This window comes from Amblyomma americanum, chromosome 6 (assembly GCF_052857255.1).
Source record: "Amblyomma americanum isolate KBUSLIRL-KWMA chromosome 6, ASM5285725v1, whole genome shotgun sequence".
NCBI lineage: Eukaryota > Metazoa > Arthropoda > Arachnida > Ixodida > Ixodidae > Amblyomma > Amblyomma americanum.
In genome coordinates, this window is record NC_135502.1 from 54,429,798 (window position 1) to 54,456,034 (window position 26,237).

The following is a 26,237-nucleotide window of genomic DNA, read 5'->3' on the forward strand; positions in this document are numbered from 1 at the left end:
CACGCAAGTGGACGCACATTCCAGCGGGATCACAGCGGCTCCAGAGACTGTACACCTACCATCGAATAGCTCGGTCATATACTTTGGAGCCATTCGGCTGCTTAGAAATGTCGCCGCTAACGTTACACCGCGCCGTTCGGCAGAGACCTTCTGTAGGCTTTCAAACAGCCCCGTATTAGCAAGGTTTACCGCGCTCCCTCGCTAACAGGGCCCGCCAAATGAACAGCATCTCAGCGAGAAGCGTATACAACACGAACGTGCATATACGTTCGATATAGGACGAAGACAAACGAGGGAGCGAAAAAAAAAAAACGCACCGTACGCGTCGCTCGCACTCCTTCGTTCGCCGCCGTCCCCCCTTTCGCGCAAGACAGGCGCATTCAAGAACGAGCCAACCGCCCATCGCCAAAATGCCATCCACTCCGCACGCGCCCTTGTTGAACGCGCTCTGCCGAAATCGAAACCGAAAACGGAAGCGAATTCCGGCTTGGGAGCGGGGAGCGATGGCTTGTAGCCGATCATAAAGAGGAATCTCGCTCAACTCCAACTTCCGGCTCATTCGAACCAAAGCGTTGGTTCCGTCAATGGCTCGCGTACTGAGGCTAATTGTGCTGGGCGCCCACTAATTCGAACCAATTTTCTGTTCCCTTCAAGCTCGAAACATCGCTATTCGACAGTCCTGTCTCTCACTAACCCTCTCTCTGGGCGTGAATAAAAGCGGTACACGCCTGCTTGCGCACCAGACGACTGCTATACGTCCACTACGCACACACAAAGAGAAAAATAACGAAAAAAGGAAACAAAACCGGAAACGAGCGCTGTCACTTAGAAATCACACGACGAAATCACGGCGACGAGAGGGTTAAAAAAAAAAGAAAGCAGAAAAGATCAACGCAGGCGTCAGACGGCCGTCCTTCGAAGGCCCCGCTCCCTCACTCGCCAGCCCATTCGTCGCGCGCGCCAGGACCACAACGTGTGGCGCAAGGTCGCCCCGCAAACCGCCGACGGAGCCAGGAGGGACGCCCCAAACGACGCGATCGACGCCAAGCTCGCTCTCTCGCACACACACACACCTCGGTCGACACACGCAAGGCCGCGCGCGACGCCATGTACGCAATGCCAGCCTGTCTGTCAACGGACGCGTTTGGAAACGAAACTGGACGAGAGGAGGAAAGAGAAGAGAAAGGGCTATGGAAACCCCGTTCGCTAACAGCTGCGTGTTCGTTTTCCAAAAGCAAAGAGGTGTGTTTGTGTGAAAGGGGGGGTGGGGGGGTGGTGGGGGGGATAACGACCGCCAATATCACTTGGGCACAGGCGACTTTTTTTTTCCCACAACGCAGTGCTTTTTTTTTTTTTTTCAAAGTAAGCGCGTACATGTTATGCAAGGGCGGCAATAAACTGCGACGCGCTCCGGGCGTGATGGCTGCGCGACACGCGACGAACGGCGTGGCTCGGTTCGCCCACACTGCATCGGGAGAATAATCCTCGCTCCATTCTTCAGGTCACAGCGAAGCCGCATGGTCAACTACCGCCCTTCGATTGGAAGATGGACAGAGGCGAACAAAAATGGTTTTGCAGTGTTTCCTGGAATGATTCCGACCTTCGAACGTTTCAGAATCTGAATGGAGCCTTAGGCCCGCCGAGAACGCTGAGAAGCGACCAAAGCCGGTCACGCAGTGCGACCTTAGCGACTCGAAGCCCATGCGCAGCGAGTGCCAGTGAGCGTTAACAGCAAGAACACTCGAAGCTCGAACCACAGTGACGCCGCTTGTTCGCACTGTGATCCTTCAACGCTGAACATCAATCCACGCAGCAGTATAGCCATACTTTGTGTGAAGCCTGGTCCTGAAAACAAAGCCCTCTCATCCTCTGTGCAATAAACCATCCCCGTAGATGCAGTGTCTTCAGGTAGCTGTCAGGCTGTTCGGTAAGGAAAAAGGTGGGGGCAATAAAGAAAAGAAAACATGTGGCTCAGCCACTTACCAACTTCATGCGTGGCAGTTGCAGGAGCTGCCCAGAGCTCTTCACCTCGTCAAACTTGTTGAACAGTGCCTGCAGCCTGGATACATGGTAAGGAAACAAAGGAGAGAAAAAGAAAAATACAGAGATAAACAAAAAACATACCATACATGTGGGAGCATATTCTTGTACCACAGCAGCAGCTGGTGCATGAAAAGCTTTTTGGGCTGTGGCACTCGTTAAAAAAAAGGTGGCAATTTTTTTGTCACCACTGAGGTGAAGCCGAAAGGCGTGCATAGAGCATACTGTATGCACCACTTTGTGGCCCCCCAAGGAAAAGAGAAACAGGATCTTGCACACAGGCAGACAAACTTAATGAGAAGCTGGAAAGTAACAGGACATGCTAGAGACATAAACTTGGCCTGAGCTGGAATGGTTGAACTTTAACAGTATTTGACCTTTGCTGGTCCTTGCGACAATACACTCCCGACTAAATAATGAATGAACTGCAACTTGACGAGATTGTGCTTTAGGAACTACCCAAGCACGCGACTGCTGCTGTTGTTTTCCTTATTAGGGACCTCCATGGAGTCTCTTCGAGCCGAGCAGCGTGCTTGCGCTTGCCTGTACCCTCCGAAGAAAAGTTTCTCCAAGAAACCGCTGTCAATCACCCCCTCTGTTCTTCCCCCTCTAGGCCTCGTGTCCCCATCGGATCACTCCCAGTGATGCAGTGGAGCATTGTTTCGGCACAGTCGCGGGTGGGAAACAGACTGGAAGACCACCGCAAACCAAAGGCAGCAGCAAGGCGTGTAGCATTTTCCTCCTGATGCCCCTGGCCCTTGCCAACGGCCCCAAAAGCATGGGTGGTGAATGTGCGCGCACCTTATATGCTTGTTACCTTATACGGTGTTCTACTGCTTGCTAGCGTGGCGCTGATGCTCTACAGTTGGAGGGCCTGATTTGGCTGGTTCTACAGTCCCTGCCAGCCATTGCTGGTGGTGACATGTGGCTTGTGTCATCCAGATGTGCTCCAGATGTGCTCCCTATCTTCCTCCTCCACTCGTCCGTGTTGTTTCATGTGATTTAACCCTTCAATTGGTGCCTGCGTACACCGTAAACTCCGCCGTGACGCAGGCAGAGTTTTGACATTTTGTGCACAGATCTGCTTGCCCACTTCTCAGTTCTGCAGCACAGCTGTGGAGGTTGTACCAAGGTCTGTGTATGTATGTGTGTGTGTGGGGGGGGGGATACAATGTAGTGTTGGTTGTGCAGCTCTCTGTCTAATAAACACTTGTGCCCTCAATTAACCGTGCATTCCTTCCTTTGGAGTGAGAGCGCATGCAACAGGGAAGGCTGGCTGTGCCTTCACCTGCCCCCCACCATGACCTCGCAGTCTGTGCATATGATCACGAACTTCACTTTACGGAACCGGTAGGGCAAAGTGGTAAGAGCATACTGGCAAGACCCAGTGTCACAGTAATGCCTGCCCCACGTGGACTTCAGCTATAAACAATAAACTCGAGTTTATTTTATGTACTCTCACAAATATTTGCACTCTTTTAGCAAAGAAATGTGCCTTTTTAGCCAAGCAGCCCGCAACCCAAGAACACTTGTTTTCTATGCCAAACAAGCAGAACCTTGATTCAAAGCTTGACAAAAATAACCCCAAGCCAGAAACAGGAATAGGTCGCTGTACAGCTCGGGAAGCTGATTCAGCTAGGGTGTATTGTAGCCACCATAGTGTGGTGACCAAAGCAATAGCACATACCATCTTGCTACTCGAGTAAGACTACAGGGTGCTCAACGGCCCTTATGCTGCCTGTGACAATACGAGTCAACTATTTTATGCGACTTAGCCGGTGAACAACGGTCCAAAACTGTCACCTTGGCCAGTATTAGATCCTATGTACTCAAGCCCAGCAGCAAAACATTTTGGCCACTGTGCCACTGTGACGGGTGAGTGGATGGGTGCAGGAGGCAGCTGGGACAATATTGATATAATTTGGTTCTTTTGCAGGCTGATGAAGCAGGTAGGCACACATTTTTGTAATGTGCAGGAAGGGGTAGGAGGAGCAAGAAGAAAAAGTGGGTAATGGGACAGCAGTAACCATTTTGCTGCCTCTGCTGTAAGGCAGGGGACATGAGCAGCACTCACTTGGCAGGTGGTATGCCGTACTTCTTTCCAAGGTCAAACCGCAACCTCTCCCCGACGTGCATGTAGATTAGCAACAACGTCTGAAATGCTGTGTCACGCACCTGGAAAATGAAAGCGTCAATAGCAGTGCATCTTCAAGCACAAATGCAAAAGGCTGAAAATGAGAACACTCACTTTTAAGCAAGAGCTGCTGGACCAATGTCACCAGAATACAAACAACATACTCTGCCATTCCGCCTGATTAAACACTGAATTCAGTTCCTAACTGTCTTGGTTAGTAATGTCATTGAACTTAAATTTAGTTGAAAAAAAGTGGGCCTCCCGGATGAAGTGAAAATAGTACTGCATGGATTACGGCTGTTCGCCTGACAAATTAGCACCCCCATGAACTCAGAACAACACACTCTCTGCCAATGAATACTATGCAAGTAAAAATGACACTTGCTGAGGCTAAGTGGACAGAGCTAAAGTGATACAGTCCAGACCTGCTAAAATGAATGCCGCTACAACGAAATGTGCGCCACAATGAAATATTTTAAATTCTCTGCCAGCAAACCATATCAGAGCATGAGTCTGCTTCAGCAAAATTTTTGTACATAAGTGGTTAATTAATTTTCTTTGTGTACTTTCAGTGGCACTGCTGACATTACCTGCAAAGTCCGAATTAATACACAGACATGTCCACGTAGTAATGATGCCATCCGGAGCATGACAGTAGGTTTTGCTGAAGGCTTGGACTCTGTGCATGTGACCCAAAGGTGTTAGTGCAAGGCAGCTTCTAGCTGGCTTGCTTTTTCATTCGCTTTGCTGATTAACGCATGATGAAAATCAGCTGTATGTCCATTTCGATGTGAAGTTACTGGGTTGGCACTAACAGGGAACTGTTAGACCTTATATGATAAGTGATGGCTAGTTTCAAAGCGCTTTTGATACGGCTTCAGTGCGAAGCACAGCGGGCACTAAGCAAGCGGCACACAGCCAATCCACAGTTACCCAGCGTGCCAGTGGTCGGCACGTTGCTGCAGGTTACGAGCCGCTGACTCGGTGTCGCTAGGTGCTCAGTGTCAAAAGCATCGAATTCGATGTGCATGAGATGTGAGCGCACATGTGCCTCATTGATGCCGAAATGTGCCTCCACGCAGTGCGGTCTCAGTACAAACTCGCACAGGATGAAACAAGAGCACTTTTTATAACATACATGGAAAAAGAAAGCATTTCGGCAGCCAGTGCAGCATGTGCGTTTATTACGTGAATAAGTCCATTGCTCGAGATTTCTGGAGCAGGGACACAAAAATCCTGCCATGGCGCCATTTTTGAAACTGCAAAGGACCAAAGCTGACAGACTTTTTTTTTAACTAAACGTTCACGAGCCATCCAGTCCTATCTGTCGATACCCAAGTCCGATGCCTATACTTCAGCGGCGGAATTTTTCACGGGTCCTGTGAATTTCATTGCAATGGGATGCCATGTACGGAAAAAAAATCTGCACAGGCAGGGGACATTAAGAAAAAAGCTGAACAAGTCAGCTTGACTGGCCCTCAGTCCCATACGGTGTAAGAAGGAAGAAAAGAAAACAGCAGGCAGTGCAGCTTAGCACTGCCATAACATTTGTCCATCTCACAGGCAGGCAATGGTGGAACTATGGCTGAAAAGGGAAGTACTAATAAGTTTCTTATACCCCTGTCACACAGCATTCCTCGAAGGCCTTTTTAGCAAAGGTACCTTTTTCACCAAAGGAGCGAAAGCTTATGGAGCAGCGAGGCTGCTACACGGTGCAGCCCAAAGGCAAAACAGTCGTTGAGGCTTAGCACCCGCTGCTGTGTTGGAGCCGGCTGAAGTGGGTGTTTTAAAATTGAAATAGTGAATTCTGATCGTTAGTTGAGCTCGGATAATTTTTTTTATTCTAATTGCTTCCTTGAAAGAACTGCAACAGCTGCTCTCATCAGCAGCAGCAGCTTTTGTGTATTACCTTGGCCACCAGGGGCACTCGGTGTTGCTGCAACACTTTAATGTCGTAAAATCTGGGCATAAAATATGAACACCCGTACAAAAAACAAAGCGAGACACATTTATTTTTAAAAGATGTTTTCAAACACTGTTGGCTGCATCTATTTTTTTTCATTGCTTTTACTTTTTGACGTTGGATGGCACTGCCATCGCAGGTTCTCGAAGGCCACGCCTTTGGGCTCCAAAGGTCTCGGACGGGCGCCTTCGCCTCGAAGGCCCTTAGCGGCAAGGGAGCAATATTTGTGCCGTGTAGCTGCCCTCCTTACGCCTTTGGATATACGGACCCAATTCTCAAAGGCCTTTGTGGTGCCCATGCGACACGGGTATTAGGCTCTTGGGGTAAATCCTACACCACATGTAAACTGATCTTGCATTAGAATGGCTTCATTTAAAGTTGGAACGTTTGAGAAGACAAAGGCAATCAATGCAGTTACAGGATAATCTGCAAATATGCTGGAATTCTTTTACTGTACCTGAGAATTGGGATCCCCAAGCAGCTTTGCAATCAATGGCATAAACTTCATCAGGGAGAGGTTCTGAGAGCCATATCTAAGTAAAATAAAAACATAAGAGCACAAATAGTCAGTACACAAGCTGAACTAAGCTTTACATTTTCTTCAAGCAAAGTTTATGCAGCAACAAAAACTAATTTGTTTGGGCATGATCCAACAAAATTAAAGGTGCAGTAAAGAGGAATCTGAACTTGTTTTTTTACCGCAGGAGCCCGATTTACAAGTGCCGAGCATTCTATGAAACTTAGAATTATTGTCCTGTGCGGTCGATTTCCCAATTTAAATCGGATTAAATGTTCCGGCTCCCGCCTTTTTTTAACTCAACGCTGAAAGTAGGAGTCAGCTAACGCTCTGCTATTGGCGGAGTGATATGTAAATCAGAGTCCACGCGTATTTTTATTTCTGTGGGCCTAATTTGCAGCTGTGTTGTCTGCGACTGAAACTATTTATGCACAGAAAGCTAAAAAAACAAAATAAAAGCGAAAGCGAAGTCGCCACGGGGTAGGCTGAAAGGCACTCCACGCATTGGTTGACTCCTCCTACCTTCAGCATTGAGTTCAAAAAAAGGCGAGAGCTGGGACATTTAATCCGATTTAAATTAGGGAAATCGGCCACATTGGACAATATGCAATTTGAAGTTTCCAAGAATGCTCGGAACGTGTAGATCGAGTTCCCACGGTAAAAAGACGAGTTCAGATTTCTCTTTAGTGCACCTCTGAAGCTTAGCAACACCACTGCCATGAAGTGAAGAAGAGCACTCTATAGGAATGCAAAGCAATGGGTATGAATGGGAAAAATGTTTACACTTCCTTCTCTGGCCTTTAATTATAATTTCACCAAGCTTTCTGCATTAAGAGATATCCTAATGTGTACTTTTCATGAGGCCAGCCATCTCTGGTACACTAAATAAGGCAACACACTTTTTCAGAGCACACCCCCCCCCCTTCCCCCAGAATAGGTTCGGCCCGCCGCCGAGATTTGGGTGGCCCACCGAGCTTGTGGCACAATATTTAATGCTTAGCAATGCTAAACCGCCAATCATTTTTTTTTCTTCTTAGAATCCATTAGAGACAGCATTAGACCTGTAGTCGGAACAGTGTCAAGTTGGACATTATTTTCACGGTAGTGCTCTTGCAGTTGACATTCCGTTTGGAAGGCTGGTGATTTTGCACTGCTTAGATAGACACGGACGCAGTTAGCGAGGACAGACACTAACGGTTAACATGCTAACTATGTCTGTGTAAATCCAAGTAGTGCAGCTCTCCGAAAATGGACATGAAGTCCCTAGATCAGCTTTGCTAAGTAGCAACAAGTTCCTCTTTACCCAGCCTCCTTTCCTGCGCTGCTCGCGTCATCTGCTATGTTCTTCGAAACGCACTCGGGCAGAGTGTAAGCTCAAACTAGCCCAAACCCAAGCAATTGGTCCCCTTCTACTCCTTGATGAACGTGAGAATGCTGATAAAACAAATGCTCCCATCATGTCCACTCACGTGTTAATGGTCTCCTGGAGGCACAGAAGGATTTCTTCTCGTATCCTGAAGTTTTTATGGCTGAATGCTGGCATCATCTTTTCTAGTATGTACTGGAACAAAAAAAAAGAACAACAACAATAAACAAAAACAGTGACAGAAAACAGACATCCAAAATGAAGCTGTCAGAACTAAAAAACTACTCAGTTTTACATCATTTTATATCCGATTAACATACAAACTGAACAACAACAATGAAAAGACAATGTAACAACAGGAACCATGCTTAATATTCCAAAGCATGAATATTAATTGACCTGAGTAACAGCTTGCGCAAGAACAGAAGCATTTAAAACAAGTTAGAAGCAAACAAATTAGATGCAAAAAGCCTCTGTCAGAATTTGGGGAACACCACGAGGCATTCTCACTCTTCAGAACAATGAATGTTAGAATATTTTTGAAATGCTCATTAAAGTTTATTTTTTTACGATCATACTGTTACATGGTGGTGACAGCGCTGGGGACAAACTGAAACGAACTTTATATAGGGCAGACTTCCGCCCACAAGGAACTTAACAGCTTGGTGGCGGCAATAGCAATAACTTGCTCAGCAATCATCGAAAAAAATGAATTACTGCCGGTGTTGGCAGCTCTCAATTTAAGATGACAAAGAACTTCCAAGTCACGGAGCAAAAAGCATCTACAATAATCTCGTACAACATAGAAACCATTGCGTGTGATTGCAATCATTCGAGATATATATGATAGTACCTCACTTCACAAACGAAGTGATAAAAGCCGTATACGGTAGATTTAGAGCACTAACAAACATCGCAAAGCTTCCCGCCAATATGCAGCTTCCACCTGCCTCTCATTTCTCTCTATACAGCGTGCATTCTTCATAGAACACTATCAATGCAAATAATGCAAGTTGATTCAGCTCCCATGGATATTAGCTGATCACTACATGGAAGGCTTCGCAGTGCCATTTCAAAGCTCTAAACAGTGAATTTAGCAGAGCTGACGTGAACTTCACAGTCGGACTAAAAATTAGCTAATCTTTTAGGCCATCAATGTTTCACTCAAGAAGGGTTCCAAGCAGCAATGGCAAGCTATACTGCAAAACCTTGTCAAACTTTTCAGGCTGGAGGAATCCTGACGGCTTTCAAAAGATGCCGCAGAACCTCGCGAGCCTTGGCTTTCGTCTCTTCCCACCTTACATGAACTCAAAACACGGTACGCAGACACACGGGCCCTTGAAAAATGTCCAAATTCAATTAATAATGATTGACGGTATAGTGAAGCTGTCTGCTACAAGCAGTTATGGTATGATTAGTCTCAAAATAATGTGCATAAAAGGAAAAACTTGGGGTAATGCATGCATGAATTCAGGTGCTCTGGGGACACCAAAAGCAATCCCAAGAAACCCAAGCATTCCATGAAACCCAGTTTGAAGACCCCTGCTTTAGATAGCTCAGTCATAGAACACTGATGCAGACAAGCATGCTATCTTCCCAGCAGAGCAAGGAGAACTAGCTTCAATAACCATAACGGCTCTTGTCCGCTTGCACAAACAAAGAGATGGCAGGTCATTTCTGCGATGAAAGCTTTTGGTTTCCCTTGGCCAACATACTAGTATTCCTGCTAGCACGTTAACTTGCAGATAAAAGCAGGCTTTTCAAGGCAACAACGTACATAGTTTCTTTGGCACAGGGACATAGGGTAAATGGTGGAAGCCATCAGAAAACAGGCAAGATGAGCCAATGAGTTACCTGCTTATTCAAAATCTGACTGTTAACATTTTGAATTATAACGGTTACGTGGCGCACTGAAAGATTATTAGGCAGTAGTCATCAATTGACGCATAATTTTTTTCATTTCGAAAAAAGCTAAGTTTCGAGAATGCTGCACCTTAAAGGTTTCTGTCCACTTATGCATGTAATATATTAACCTGCTGGCCGAAGAGTGCTCGCAGCGACACGCAATGACGCACACCTCTCAGTGGTGTGCAGTCTCGAGATTTTTTCCGTGGCACACGAGCTAGAACAGCAAGACACGGCTGCATGTGCAAAGGCATGGGACGCAGAATGTTGGAGACTGCTTGATTTGAATTCGCTGAATTTAAAATCTTCCATCACAGAAGGCCTTAAGCATCACTCAACGTGCAGTTGAGCGAATGCAAAAGTTTCATTCATAGAACGAGACCAGCGTCAGCACGATGACGGCGTTGCAGGGCTCTGTGCTCATTCTCGTATTAGCCCTATCTGAACATCCTTCTCTTGGAAAAGAAGGGTCATGCGATACCACTTTGCAGTGATGGCGATACTGACTGCCGTACTTTGTGAAGGCTTGAAAGCAACTGGTTGGAAGGCAAGGCTTTCTGCAGTAGCGTCAGTGGCACGGTTCTCTACCTTCCTTTTCTGCGTTTGTAGCCAGGTTTATGCTTTGGCCTAGCTGTGATCTGCATATTGGTCGACCCCAAAATTAAGAGCGCGGTTTGGAAAACAGGTCGACCTGTACATGAGTAAATACGGTATGCATGTAGACCGATAAAGTGCCCTTACACTGGAAGAAACTGCTGCCCCCGTGACATTTGCTGAGCTACTGGGGCAGGTGATAAATATTGGCTACAATGCTCCACACAAGGCACCTGGGATGGTGCTGATAGAAGTAGTGTTCTAGTACAATTTTTAATTTTTTGCTTGATCCTAGCAAGTACATGAAGAATAAAAATAAGACAAGCCATGCATCTTAGAATGAGGCAGAAAAAGATGTCAGTTTCATTCTTTTTTTTTTTTTTGTCAGCATCAGGCAATGATAGGTGCTTTCACAGTTTGAAACCTAAGTGCATCCCATCAAAAAGCAACCAACCGTGAACCCTTTATTTCCAGTCTGCTTTACTTCGATGGCTTCAGCTTCCACTTGTTTTGAATTTTCAAAGAAGTCATAAATTAGGCACAGAGTGCTGGCATGTAAAACCGAAGTACAACCAAGACAACTGACCTGAGGAGATGAAACTGTCATAAGCTTCATGGTGAAGAGCTTTGCCTGTTCCCGCACCTGTAATAAGCCACAGAACAACCCTGGGTTAGGTCTCAACAAGGATAGCTCACAAAATGAATTCACAAAACAAGAAAACACAAAAGGAGAAGCTACTACTGCACACATAAAGTGGACAGTTTTTCTCCAAATTGATTTACACAGGTTGTAAAACTGTGCTGAAGCAAGTGACAAGTGCAAAAGGCTCAGGATGCTGGATAAGTTTTGCAACACCCCAATGGTCAAGCTAAGGTACAGCCTTTGTCAAAAATTTGCAGACCAAAGGGTTTTGTTTGCTTCTAAACCAGGCAGCAGGCTCTCTAGACCCAATGGGAATCCTAAAAATTTGAGGGGTGAGCATGAGGGTTCATCTCATCTCAGACAGACATGGAACAACGGCAATACAAAACAGCCACACAGCAAGGTTAAGAAGCAAGCCTGATGGGATAACAAAGGCTGCCCAAACAATGAGCAATTATTCGTGATGCAAAGACAAACACTGAATATTGCCGCATGTAATAATTAGATCTCACTTGAAAATTCAATTACCCACAAGAGACAAGGTAAGGAATGCAACTCTGAGAAAACTATTCAGAATAGTTTTCTTTGACATTCATTTAATGGGCAGGTTATTAGTGTGTACTATACCAATACTATGCTGTCACAGTGATGACATTCAGCACATAAGCACAAAAGAGACATAAGCAGAATGCCTGGAATACTTACAGAATCTTTACTATCACCCATCCTGTCTACAGCTGCTGAAATTACTGCAATAAAGAAGAAACAATTGCATGCAATCTTAAAACATTGTGAGGTGTACTTAAATGACTAAGGCTGGTACACAAAACAATGGCAATGCTTGAAAGATCGCCAACATGCACATTAAAGTTTTAGCAAAGGTGAAGCAGACTGCACAATGAAACAAGTCGCTACAGCCAAGAAATCAATCTGGCTAAGTGCTGAGCAGTGTGGAATGGGCACAAACTGTGACGAGAGCAGGTGGAGATTTGCTTCGGCAGCCCTGCCAGATGGGCGGCCAAAGAAAGGTCTTCAGGCATCCGAAAACACTGACATAATTGGAGTGGGCTGAACAAGGAGGCTGATTATTTGTAATAGCCACAACAGCTAGATTAGAGCATTTTATGAGCTTGAAGCTTAGACAAAAAACAAACGCATGACTTTATACTCTTGAATAGAAAGATAAGCCATGAGTAGGAGCAGAAAAACCCAGATAAATCATCACCCACATGCACATGACACATGAAACGGGGAGACAGGGGCGCAGGTAGAAACCATAAGGAAAATAGCGCACATACCCGTGTAAAGGCCGCGTTTTTTTTTTTTTTTTCACAGTTGTGACAGGCTACGGATCTTACATGGAACGAGTATTTCTGCGTTAAATTTTTCCTACTACAGAAGAGCCCCAACCCAGTCCAGACTTCCCTCCCCATCCCACCCCCACTAACGAGGCTTGGGAGGCCTTCCTCCTCTGGTGCTTGATGGTCGGGGACCAAGCGGCCCTTGCCTGCCGTGCTCGCAGAGCAGCTGGCACTTGCGGTGGCCCAGACTAGAGCTACTGACCAACTGAGGCCGGAATTCATTATCTTCGCCGGCCCATGTCCTCTTCAATTGTTTCAGTAAGGATGTTTCACAAGCAAGCAAGCCCCAATTCTACGTTTCCCTTTTATGCGGCGACATGCATTTTTACAACAAAAATTCCTGCAGCCCCGGCATATCCTTCAAATACATAATGCATTGAAAGTATAGATAATATGTCATACCCCAATGAACAGCCCAAATTAACCACCCGAAGTTGCTAGATCACTTTACTGTCAAACATCACATGGTCCTGGTCCTAAGTTATTAATCCTCCGAAGATCCGGAGCTCAACTGACAGTAATGCGGCTTAGTCGATGGTTCGAAGCGACACTGCACACATGCAACCTGTCACCCGCATGTGTCGGTGTGAAGTGCTTTTCATCTTGCTTGCTTTTCCATACACTTCATGTTGAAGGCCTAGTGGAAAGCTTTATGTTCATTTTAATGTAAGGTTATTGTGTAATGGTAAAATAGTAACAAGGTTAGAGCTTTCAGGATAAACTGTGACTAGATCGAAGCAACTTCGCTGTGGCTTCAATGCAAGGACACTAGGCCTAGCGATACCGGGTGAACGGTATGCTACTATGGCGCATGCCCTCCAGTGCGGCGCTGCACGAAAACACGCCGCTAGCGAGGGTCCACCCCATTCCAGCTTTTGCGCAGCACAATGTTTTGTCCTTTCTAGTGAAAATGCCAAGCACACAAGATGAGTTAGCAGCACTGAGGCACAGTGTTGATCAAATGTTTAGGGGAATCCCTCAAGGTGGAGTAATTTGTAATAAGGGTTTAATCACTCAATGACATCCACCCAAGCACAGCCATATGGCTACAAAGGAACGTCTATACAGCTTCCACAAAAACATCGCAGTTAAATAAAAATTCGTCCTGTTCGGGGTTCAATCCCGGGACCACCGCTTCACTGGAGCAGTCGCTCTACCAAATGAGTTAACTATGACAGCTAGCAGATGGTAAGGCGAAAGTGAATTTATCAATGACTCGAAGTGGGAACAGTGTTAGTCAAATGTTTAGGGCAATCCCTCAAGGTGGAGTAGATTTGGAACAGATTGTGTTCGCAGTTCTAGGCGGAGTCCAGCGTGCTGGATGACACAATCATGGTTGTACCATGAGTCACAGGCAGTTATCATCTATTAGTTTCCTGAGAAGCCTAACACATGAGCAAAATTATGTACACATGAAAATTTTCCTTTGATTGACAATTTATATTTTAATGAATTACTGGCTGCCAAGTTGGGGGTGTGGCCACCACATGGGGACGGCCCTATCTTGGACTTTGCTAAGGGACAGTCAAGTACCTCATAGGAATGTGCACATAGGTATTCCTGACCGATATTGTGAACTCTGTGCTGTTCAAAAGTTCGATTTTTAAAACTAAAGTAAACACCAGCAATACCATGGAGATTATTTTTTTTTACTGAAAATTGTTTTTTTTTTCCGGCGTAATTAGACGTGAGCTGGCATCGCTGTCACAACCAATAGGTCTTCTGCCGCCGTGAAAGGCACCATCTATGATTTAAATGGAGGCAAACGGACGGACTGGCTTGGATAGGCTTGGTTATTTGGCGGTCTTCATCAATCCCACTCGAGACAATTGCATGCTATTAGGTGTTACTGAGATGACCTACAAAGAGCACGCGATCATGTTGAAAACAGAACGCTGCAGCATCCGCCACGCGGCTTGGACGACGCTACCCGCGGTGCGGGGCAGATGAGGAGGGAGGGGTGCATTCAGAGGCACTCATTACTGATCGCTTCTTCACGTGGGTTACCTATCTTGGTCTTCGCGAGCGTTGTTGCCAGTGTGGAAACAGCCACGTCGCACTGTTTGCTATCGTGATGCGAGGTGGTGCGGATATGATGAAAGCATGACTGGCATAGATACAGCCTAACATATCACTTGCGGGGGAGCGGAAAATTCGTGATTTTTAAAGTCTGTTTTTCGCAGAAAGGTGCTTCTTTTGAAGTTCCCGAATTTTTTTGGAGTGTCAGATTATTCAGACTATTTTTCAGGTTTCATCAGGCCTGGAAAATTGGACAGCAAACACATACAGTAAGCCTCTGATAAGAAGGTTCTGGCTGTATTTGCTAATAATATTACATTTGTTATTTTCTCTTCTGTATATAAAGCCTCTGAGAGATCCTTGCAACCATCTTCCCTCTCCAGCTTCAATCAATACGATCTGCTGTTTTCAAACACTCCTTTTTTTCCTGTTGCATACACCCCGATGAAATGATTACACATGGCCTCTGCTTCCGACATATATGTGTTTCAAAAATGCAGCTGCAAGTCAAGGCAAGAAAAAAGTGGCAAGGGGGAAGTGCATTGGTCAGATCCCAGCTGAACAGCCCAAACTGCCTCAGCCTAGGTAACTGTAGCGATATGGAGTGATGGCGAAGCACGGCATGGACCATTCATGGCATGCAAAAACCACGTATAGAGGCAACAGCATCAGTACTATGCTTGACAAGGAGACACTATGCACAACCTGCACAACCATTATGCGAAAAGCCCAAAACAGTAGTGGACCACAAGGCTCTGAGAGAGCAGGGAAGCTGGGAATGGACGGCCAAGAATGAATCACAGTGGTAGAATCAGCAAGCTCAGGACACCCTGGAACACAAGAGTGGCATGCATGGGAGGAAAGGGGTGCCATAGAAACAAACAGAACACAAGGCACAACAGCTATGATGGGAGGCAAGAGTGAAAATCTAGAATGCCCCAATACCAGACCAGAAACAAGGGTGAGAAAGCGATGAATAAGAAAGCGCTGCGTCATATCTATTTTAAATGCAGTCATACACACTGCATGTCATACGTAGCGTGCAGCGCTGCTAAAGCTGGCATGCCTCTTCACACTGGCTATGTCCGCGCCCGAGGGGTGGTTCGTCGCAGGTCCAAAATACAGACGAGCATCTTCCGTAGTGACACAGTTGTTTGAGTACCACAACTGGCAACCTCCTGCACTTTTCTGTTTTCTTCCTGCCTCTCACCGACGCCTTGAGAAGTAAGAGTGACATGCGACGGAGTTTTACATGGTTGGCATGCCTATTCACTCCGACTCTACCGGCACCCAAAAGGTAGCTCACAGTCAGTGAATATTATAATTAGAAGGTTCAAAAACTGAACGCCTGACTGCCTTATCCATGATTTACAATGCCAAACACGGCACTTCATACCACTATATTTTCATCAAAACCCTCATCGAGGCTTTGAGAAGTAGTGAGTGATGTGTGGCGGAGTGACGTGCTTTTGCGGGCCACACCAGTACTTGTATAGCTTGCACAACAATGAACACTAAGTGTGAACCAGAGTATGAAATTCCTTCAAGATCGTTTTTTTTTTTTTGCTAGCACATTCACTGCCCATACAATCAATGAACACACACTATGGTGAAGGGAAACGAAACATTAGCTGCTAATGGGAGCACCACCGAGGAAAACACATGGAATGTGTGCACACCCTTTCAGTAGATGCCCTAACAGCAAGGGGAGATGCGCAAGAGAGAAGCGGAATTGAATTCTGTCGCTCACCCTTGACACCCTTTCATCACACAAGAGAAAACTACCACATGCATTGCACCCCTCGTATCAGGCGCCTTCCCCAGGCATAGGTCACCTTCTGCTTATTGTTGAGCTTTTATTCAGACACAATATACTGGCATACTTTCAGCAAAAATATCCTGTTTGTAGTGGCACATGGCAAACTCAGTGAAATGGTGCAGCTTGGCACAACTGATGCAACTTACGCAGCAATTCCCGCCAGTGCTTTTTAACAATCTTAAGTGGTAGAAACCCAGAGCTTCTGATGAGAAAGCCTATGCACAGCTATCGTACTACAATGACTACAAATAGCTACCCACCTGTCGATATGTACGGGCGGAAGTCTTCTTTGAGTCTCTGTGCCAGGATCGAGAGTATTTCCAAGCCGTTCTGGGCCACCTTCAAAACAGTCAGAACAAACAGCATGAGACACGATGAATACAAGCATAAACTGTCATCAACCAATCTTAAATAGCAAAAAAACTTTTTGCTAATGGGGGGAAGGGAAAGACGTGCAGTAAAAATCATAGAACAAAGCACAAAAGGATTTATGATCACGGTTTAATGAGAATGCACATGTATGCTTGTACAGCACCAGTCCCCCGCATGACTGCTCTTGATTTGCTTCTCATGCCATGCAATCAAAGGATAGCTTTGTATTTCATACAACCAGGGTCAGTTAACACAACAGGAGATATAACTTAATTCGTAGGCATAGTGCTGGTTGATTAAACACGTAGCAATCACACTTCTCTGACATTCCTGCCAACGACTTTGAACCACAGAAAAAACGGTTCTTGCAGTGGCCCCCAAAAATAGAACCCAAACCTCTGTGACTACGCTGAAGAATAAATATTCTCAAAAGGAAAATGCTAGACGGGCTGTTGCACCACAACAGATTTTCCTTCATCACTAAGTAGTACATCCTTCCAGATATTAGCAAATTAAAAATTTGTCATATCATCAATGTGTCTGATGAATAAATACTGTAAATTGATGATGATGATGAATTTGTATGGCCCAAGGGCATCTGTGGCCAAAGAGCACCATGGCATGTGGTAGTTTTCATTGCCTACGTTGGGGTCGAAGACCCATTTCCCAAGCATTTCACCCTAAAGAAGCCGAGCACCAGGCAGGGGAAAGCTTGTACCCATTGTATCACCAGTGGGTACCCGTTCACTGGGGACCGAATCCCGCACCTCCCGCATGCGAGGCGGATGCTCAAACCACTAGGCCACCGCTGCGGTCCCTAATACTGTAAATTGTGGGACTATGAGTTATGAGGGACGCCACAGTGGAGAGTTCCCAATTAATTTAAACGACATTGCACAGCACACGGGTGTCTTTCTGCATTTCTCCTCCATTGAGATGAGAACCAAATTCTTCCAAACCAGGCCTAACAACTATAGAAGCTGAGGTACTTGCATATGTCAACTTGTAGCAAAGCTATTACAGAGCTTTCCATCATGTGAAGATGTCAAAACGCCTCTTTTCTGAGCTGTTGCAAACCAGTTCCACTGCTGCTTCCACTGTACTAGCGTCAGGTGCACACAAAAGAAAATCCCAGCGAGCAACATGGCGACGCCCTGGGAACCCTTATTGAAAAGTTCTAAAAAGACACTGAGAACAATATCACCCAATTATTGTTCTCAGTGAATATTGATTCTATGGTGCTTTCTGGATATGCTAATGTTTGTCCGGACACAAGGCTCATCTATGACCAAGAAAATTGCATTCAAAAATCTTTTTGCCACATGGTTCAAACTTGTTATGTCTCCCCGATCACTGTTTGGAAGTGATTGGAGGCATAGCCTACACTCTATGGTCCACGCGCAAAAAACTAAGTTGACCCATGCAGTTTACTTGTGAAATCAGCCAGTGATGGTGACAACTGTACTTCATTTTTTGGCCTTTTCTAGCTTATAAAAGCTCCATATCCAGTGAAGGTAGCATATTTGTTGTCATAATGCGGTAATCTACTGATACAGTCTAACATCCACTTGTCCGCAATGTCCCTTAAAACTATGCCTCACTGATGTGGACCTACCACAAGCACTTGTGCAGGAACACAGTTTGCATTCATGCAGTTGGGTGAAACAGCTCATTCAACTGACACTTCCCAGTTCAAATGCTGAACAAAGTTCCAATTGGCAGCAAAATGTTCACCGAAATAATTCTCATACTTCCCCAGCCCACTGTTACATTCATCTGAGGCACAACATAAGAGCAGAAGCTTAGATATCTAAGTCAGCTCGCTGGGAAGCAAAAAATGGTTCTAGACCTACCCGACAATCAGTCTAAAAAAATATCTAGCCAACTATTGTTATTAGTGCCTTCTTGCAATGTTGCTTAATGATTATACATCACACAAGTGGCTGCAGGGACCAGGAAACAGCAGCTCCCCTCCCATACATTCCCATTTCGTTCCACCATACCTTAGAGTTGCTGCTGTTGAGCCAAGCAACCAGACAGTCGACTACAGCACCCATCTCGGTACTGTCAACAAGGCTGAGTGGGTCCTCGAGGTAGGCCAGCAGGGTGGCACCCAGCTGGAGCCGTTTCTTTGTGTCCTGGCTCGCCAGCTGGGGCAGGAACTGCTCGAGGCCCACCACCAGTGCCATCTTTCAGCCGAAGGGGCTGTCACCAGCCCTGCGTGCCCCAGCCCTGCACACAGAGACAACCATCACTATCACATCGCCATTATCCCTGCACTGACTCCATCTTACATACGATACTTTGACAGCCCAACTTCAGGCATGAGAAATGCCAATAAAGAAGGTGCCATTCAATTTAAATGAGAAGGTTCACTTCAGATCGTGTTTCATCCTCAATACACACTGAAATACATAACGATCTAGGAATTCAGTATAAATTCAATTTAACACGTTAACCGCGGCAGGGATTTTCGGGGCCTTGATCCCTGTGCATACTGGCTCACCAGTGGGCCACCCATAATTTTTCTGGGTGCGGCGCGACCAATCAGTGAGCCTGTGGCGAAGTCAACTTATTGGAACCGACAGCAGATGACGATAGCAACCTGACATGTTTGTTTTCCGCAGGCCCTTTGAAAAATATGAGCTGCCCCTTGGCTTCTTTGTGCCACTCAGTATTCATGCCACACGCCAGGGATACAAGACATGACCCACCGGTGACCGATGATGCAGTGAACGTGTCAACTGCCAAAAAATATAATTCTAAGATGTAAACTTTAACTGCATTTAAATAAAAAAACAAAATAGGAGTGTAACACAGACATTAACACGTTCACTAATTTTTGGAGCCCTACTCCCAGTGTATTGTGGCCTTAAATTTCTTTGCATGCAGCATGGCCCACCAGTTAGCCGATGGCAAAACCAGCTTCTTTTGAGCTGCTAACAGGTGGCAATAGGGATCTTGTATGTGTGCTTTTCGCATGTTCTTTGAAACTTATTCAACTATCCCAAGGCTTCATTGTGTGACTCAGTATTTGCGGCAGCACAGCTCGCATATGAGACATGACCCACCGGTGACATATGATGCAGTGAATGTGTTAATCTCCCAAGTTAGATTAGTGTTATATGTAGATACATGTTATTTATACAGATGTCTTCATATGTGAAATGCAAATAACTGGCTGTACATCTGGCATGTACCAAAAGCATTTAAATGTTCGGCATTTATGAACAGCTAACTTCAAAAACAAATAAAATGAGAATTAGCTCAAAGGGCCCTTAACAAAGAGAGCATATGTTTTTAATTCCCGTTTCAATGGTAATGCAACGTGACCGACTTAGTTCATGACAGTTCGATAGCTCATTTGGACACCATTTCTTTCAAATGGCATTTGTTCACAGGCTAGTGGTAACATTTTGACACACAAATGAAATGTGCACAAGGTACAAGGACAAAGAAAGGAAACATAACAAGATGAAGTACGGAAAGCTGAGCAAGTTGGTTACTACTATTTGACGCTGCATTGCAGGCAACCTAAGCACACGTGCGCCCCATTGCTTCATCAGACATCCGTCATCTTCAAACATAAAGATCAGATAGCAAGGGAACTAGTAGAGGCGTATCACATTGACAAGGGGGGTGCAGCATGCATTAGTAAGCCCTCATTATCACTGGCTAACCGCGAAATCACCTGTTTGGAGCATGCATTTGCAGAAAGGTAGATTTAAGATGTTCAGTGATGACGCAGTGTTTCTGGATTATTTTTTGTTCTGTTTAGTGTTTGGCGGGAATAGTATATGTACACGCGTGCGTAATAAATCACCAGTTGAAAGTACAGCACTCGTGTCGTCGTGTTTGTTCCGTCCTCGTGTTTTTTCGCGCTGTTTTTCGACGAGCACATGCACAATAGTGGTTAGATTCTCTTGTACATGCACTTACTAAGTGTGCTTCTATATTTTGTGCTTGTACCTTTACTGCAGTTCAACTGTCTCATTCTTTTAAAGGCACAGACAACTGACCAAAATGTGTCACAATATTATGTTTGAAATGAGAACATCTTGCCTCAAATTACAACAATTCAGAACTGCAATATCGAAGGAATAAGGATACAGAACTTTAATTTGGCACTGATTATTGAATCAAAACAAAAAAGGATGAAGTGCCATCTGCACGAGTGTACATCATGTTTTGTTGCAGTTTGTACTCTCTCCAGTCAACTCTTTAATGAAAAGCAACACTCCCTTAGCATCACAGATATTTAGACTTTGCCAGCAGATGGAACCACAATGTCTTTCATTTCGTGGTTGATTCAATAACAACGATCTACTACAACTTTGTTCCATGAGGCATACATCATTGACAAAATAACTGAGTGTGGAACCAGAAATGAGCGCTACTTTATACTAGAACTGCCTAATGATTGTCTGGAGGGTGAGATTTATATTAATTTTTGGCACATAATTATTGCCGGCGTGCAATCACTATCTCTATCCATCGTGCTTGCTGATCATGGTTTCCAGCATCGAGATGGATAAAAACGGGTGCATCCAGTGATAGAAAAATTCCCTGTAAACATCTTGTAGCATTTCTAACAAAATTGCTGTGCAAATGAGCAGCTTAGACATTAACTTCTTCGTTGCAGCAAAAAAAAAATATGGTGCTTAAAATTCAGTTGTTGGTCCTTTAAATGCCAATCCCTGAATTTTCCTACCATTCCTGCATCCTCAACTGGCCAGTCTACATAACCCTGAGTTTTTACCACGACCTACTGTATAGTACAGCAGGTCATGGATTTTACAGATATGACAGAATAAGCAGAAAATATCTCCAGTTTGCACCCTTTTCTCCCGGCATAATTATTGTGTAGTATTCTCCCAATGTAATATGAAAGAAGAGCTTAGTCGTAGTCACACAAACAGTGAGAGATGGCTAGTAACATTAGGAAGATAAATTTTCGGGGGAAAGGCAACACTGAGGGCTCCAAGGCCACCTATAGAGAGGGCTCCAGATTATTTTGGCCACTTATGCTTCCCTTGGCTCCATATATATACTACACACATACACTACTGACACTTCACATGTGCATTGCATTAATGCCATTACAATAAATCTAAAAGCAGGCATTGGAAACTGCATTCAGAATAGTGCCGCCCCATGAAAATATGTTTTACCTTTTTTTGAAGTTAGGACAAAAGATTCTCAACCTATTTTCAGTTTCCTCAGCTGAAAAACCTCATCACTGAAGCTACAGTTTTACAACAAGTGCACGCTAAACATTATAAGGCTTGCATATAACAATGGTGCCACTAAACAATCACTGCTATTTAGAAACTCTTGCTGATGAAAAATGTTTTTTTGTTTTGTTTCTTGGATAACATACTGTGGCACCATTTGCAATGTCATGCAATCACAGCTTTGCTTTGCAAACTAAACCATGCAGTCAAAAGTCGTGGAGGTTATACTGTTTGACTGGATAGTGATCAAATCTAATGTAATACCATCGTAATTCATACCCTGCACACTAGATGCTAGGGGATCTACATCAGACAGGCTTATATTTTCTTAAAATTTTCTTTCATTAATAATCTTGGTTCGCAGATCAGGCACCCTGCCTTTCAATATCTGGTACATAATGTTAAGTCAGTTTTCAATCACAAACAGAAAGTAGGTAGAATCAATTCAGCTCCATGACCTTGAAAACATTGTTAGACAAGAATACAAACAACTACATAAAGCCTATTTTTTTCCTTGGGGAAAGACAAGGGAACATGTTTGTGACTACTGAACCTTAAAGAAAAGATTAATAAAAACAGTATATGTACAAAGCTGAAGGTGCAACTTGGATGAGGGATGGGGCTTTCCAGCCTTTGAGGCATCAAGTTGCCCTTGAAAACAGCCACCCAATTACGGGCAGTAAGGAAGGACAATGCAGATGCTGCTTGTGAAACACATGGTGGCCAATAGGAGAACTAAGTCCGAGTATGAGTTTCGAGTATGAGTTTAAACACATCCAAAGTGCTGCATAAAAGCAACAAAATGCTCAGAAAATGCAAAGCACTCAACAGCATCAAAGCACTGTGGGAGTTGGAATTTACTAACTACATAAAGCTACAAATACTCCGGCTGACAGGTGCCTCGTGGACCTGTATGGCAGAAATAAGGATTTGCTCCTGCTATTACAGATGGCATTCATATGGACAGCTATGATGACAATAGTTTTACAACTGTGAGAGAGCTTGTGAAAGAGGACACTATTACTGACATCATTGATTAGCAAGCCATTCAGGAAAGTAAAACTAAACACAAATTCATCTGAATGCCAGTATATTGTGGCCAATCTTGCAGCACTATTCCATTATAGTTTAACACAGCACTTTGTATCGAAAGAGATGAATAATGCACACCTAATTAACAAATTAATGCTAGGTCACAAATTTTCTAAATAAGGACTTCATCACAAGCCTTTTTGTACACACACATAAATCTCTCAGTCTGATCGTATCCACTTTTACACCACACCAGTGTTTCATAACATTTTGAACAGCTGGATACAATAATTTTTGTACTATCTAATAACTTCCAACCTACCAAACTGCACAAACATTCAATAAGGTCATACTTTTGCTTAACTTAAGATGGGCTTACTATTTTCCTTAACAAATATTTCCTCAAATTCTCTAATAATGCACTCACACAACTTGCAATGTGGCTGCAGTTTCGATGTAAAGGTCCCTGAAGTGAAATACTTAGTGCTTTATTTTAAATGCAACACACATCGCAGCCATTCAAAAAAGCATAAAGCAGTTTTTCCTGCGGGTCTAGTCTACTCAAAAGAACTCAAGTGCAGTGGCCCTGCAGAGTTCCAGCTGCACAGCTGTTTCCCTCCTGCGTAACTCTGGCGACAACGGGACAATGCCTGCACATTCATACTTCACAACAAGTGCTTCTAAATGCTAGCAGCCACATTTAATAGATTCCCCTTGTCCAAGCAAGACTTTCACCTGCCAGTCTGCAACTAGCAGCACATCAGAATAATTCACACTAGATATGATGCATTATTAGCTCCATGAGTCTTTTCTAGTTACTAAATGGAAATATTACTACATGAAGTATAAGAGAGTTCTTTTGCATTAAAAGGCAGAATGCAAGTTCAAAGGTTTAGTGACTTTTAGGAAAGGAAGTTGTGCAGTAACTGTCTCACTTATCAGTGGATACCTCAACCCTAACAGCCCCTCAATGGAAGGGAGGAAAGTGGGAATGAAAGATGTGAAACAGGTGCCCTAGTGAAGGCATAGTGCTCTAGTGGAGGTCTCCGAAATAATTTGGACCACCTGGGGATATTTAACAAGCACTAACATCCCACAGCACACACACAGGTGCCTTTTGCGTTCTACCTCCAATTAAATGCAGCCGCCGTGGTTGGGTCTAGCCCTGCTGTTAACACTTTCAGAAGATCAAACCAAAAACTAGAACACCAATTTTCAAATATGATATACACAGCCAGGTGCCAGCAGTGGAGCCCATGTGTGTGTTATAGGTGTGACAACTACATATGGGTCCTTTACTCGAAGCTCAATATTCTTGTGCTGTGGTGCATAGCCATTATCTGCAGCCTTCACAGCCTCATTCCACTGCGCTCGTTTCCTTGACAATTTTGACATCTCAATGTGTAACGACAACCGTCTCTCGCACGGGTTGTCAACGGCATAGGAAACAGAGGCAGCAAGAATTTTCAGCCTTGTCAAACAATCCTACCAGCAACACCCTTAGTTTTTCACAAGTACAGCATTTGCCAAAGAATTGCGCTAAATTCTCTTCAGCCACAAATGAGCTTGCTTTATCACTTTCATAGATAAAAACTAACACTGTTCAAAATCACAGTGATCACGGAAGAGTAAAATGTTGCATAACATTTCTTGCTTTCTCTATCTATCCCTAAGGCAACAAATTAAGCTGCATGCGGCTCTACACGTTGGCATATGTTCACGACCTTGCCTATCACATGTGGTTGTCGTATAAGTCTGCATTTCTTTTGTGACAGGCATCACAAATGATGTGAGCTCTAATATGCAGTCATCATGCCTTCACAGGGGACACGAACACTCCGACTATCCGCTATCATGAAGCATCCACAGCCCCAACCTAATGGATTATACTACAACAATGACACGGCCCCACGCTGCGGGAGTTCCATTTCGAGACAATTGATCATAAGCTGGCCAACGCCAAGGGAGCCCGTTTGAGCCCGCCCAGCCCATCGCACCATTACAGGTGGGGTCCTACAAGCGCTCCCCAAGAGCGCCTCGGCAAAAGTGCACAAGTGCTGGGCGTGACAGCCGCGTCCGTGACCCATATCGTCTGTGCCCCCACGGAACGCCGCGACGAGAAGGGCATCCGCAGCAGCGCACTCATATGAAGCGTGTCAACGTTAAGAACTCCCTCACCCGTCCACCACAAGACATCACACTAGTGTGGAAGCAAGACACGGAAGTCGTCCGGTGCGTGCACAATTGGGAAGTCTGCCGCGCGGCGCGCAGGGCCCCTGCTTGCTGCCTGTTCGGGGCTCGTCACGTCGTTTGTGCTTCGCGCTAGCCAAACCGGCCGGAGGAGAGCGTCAGCCGGCGCAGCCAAAACAGCAAGCGAGACTGGGCAGTCGTCTCCGTCGCCTCCGCAATTCCGCGCGCTTACGTGACGTCAGGGGGCCCTGCCTTACTTGGGAATTTCGCGTACACTGCGCCCATGGCCAAGCCCTACCGTGACCGGCCGCGTCGGCAAGCGTCGTACGCGAGTCAGAAGCGCCTAAGCGCGCCTGAAACAGCGTGCATGTCGCCACAACCTGTTGTTGTCGGCGTTAAAGAGGCTACACCCTTCTCTTGGGATCCGTATTTTCGAGAGGCCCGAAAGCGCACATACACAATGGTGGTGTGGCCGCGACTGGCCAAGTGCATGCGAGACTCGCCGTGAGGAATTCACGGCACATTAGACACGCCAATTGGAAGGGGACGCTTTCCGCGCTGCGCGTTTACTTTTTCGAGGCCTGGAGGTTCCTTGCTTAGCTGCTTAATGCGGCCCGTACGCGAGCGCAATGAGCAAATGAGGCTCGGTCGTGAGTCTCTTGCATTCGAAGTGCGGACGCACACGCCGCTGCCGTCCAAAACAAACTTGGCAAGAGGCGCTTAAAAACCACCGATCTACTCCTAAACTAACGACCTTGAATGCGTTGTTTTGGAAATCCCAACAAGTGTGGAACAGCTGCGCACTGACGCGGCGAACTGTTGGGCATCCTGTACCACTGACGGCATGGGAGTGACAAGAGGAGTAGTACGTACTACGCCGGTGAGCACAGGCACGGCAATGGCAAAACGTAGGCTTTGACGCGTAGCAGCTAGCTTTCAGCTGAGCAGTGACTCGCCTTATCAAAACTCGAAATATGAGTACGAGATATATTCGAACAGAGCAAAACGCCGACACCGCATCCGCTCGGCGCAGAGGGCACCCCTCCTT

General features: G+C 45.3%; 2 protein-coding genes across 5 annotated transcripts in view; both read right to left on the minus strand.

The window, feature by feature from the left end:
- Positions 1-26,237, minus strand: part of chb (CLIP-associating protein) — a 141,814-nt gene that overhangs the window by 114,989 nt on the left and 588 nt on the right. For all 4 annotated transcript variants that reach the window (XM_077626891.1, XM_077626890.1, XM_077626892.1 and 1 more), the window contains exons 2-9: positions 18,737-18,965; positions 16,622-16,700; positions 11,868-11,911; positions 11,106-11,162; positions 8,124-8,215; positions 6,595-6,670; positions 4,115-4,215; positions 1,984-2,059 (exon numbers count right to left, since the gene is read on the minus strand). The gene's annotated coding sequence lies outside the window, so the exon portion shown is untranslated. The remainder of the gene's footprint in view (positions 1-1,983; positions 2,060-4,114; positions 4,216-6,594; positions 6,671-8,123; positions 8,216-11,105; positions 11,163-11,867; positions 11,912-16,621; positions 16,701-18,736; positions 18,966-26,237) is intronic.
- Positions 1,972-18,922, minus strand: LOC144095262 (CLIP-associating protein 1-like). The gene is made up of 8 exons (XM_077629042.1): positions 18,737-18,922; positions 16,622-16,700; positions 11,868-11,911; positions 11,106-11,162; positions 8,124-8,215; positions 6,595-6,670; positions 4,115-4,215; positions 1,972-2,059 (listed from the first exon to the last, which is right to left on the minus strand). The coding sequence occupies exons 1-8, from the start codon at positions 18,920-18,922 to the stop codon at positions 1,972-1,974; spliced, it is 723 nt and encodes a 240-aa protein (XP_077485168.1).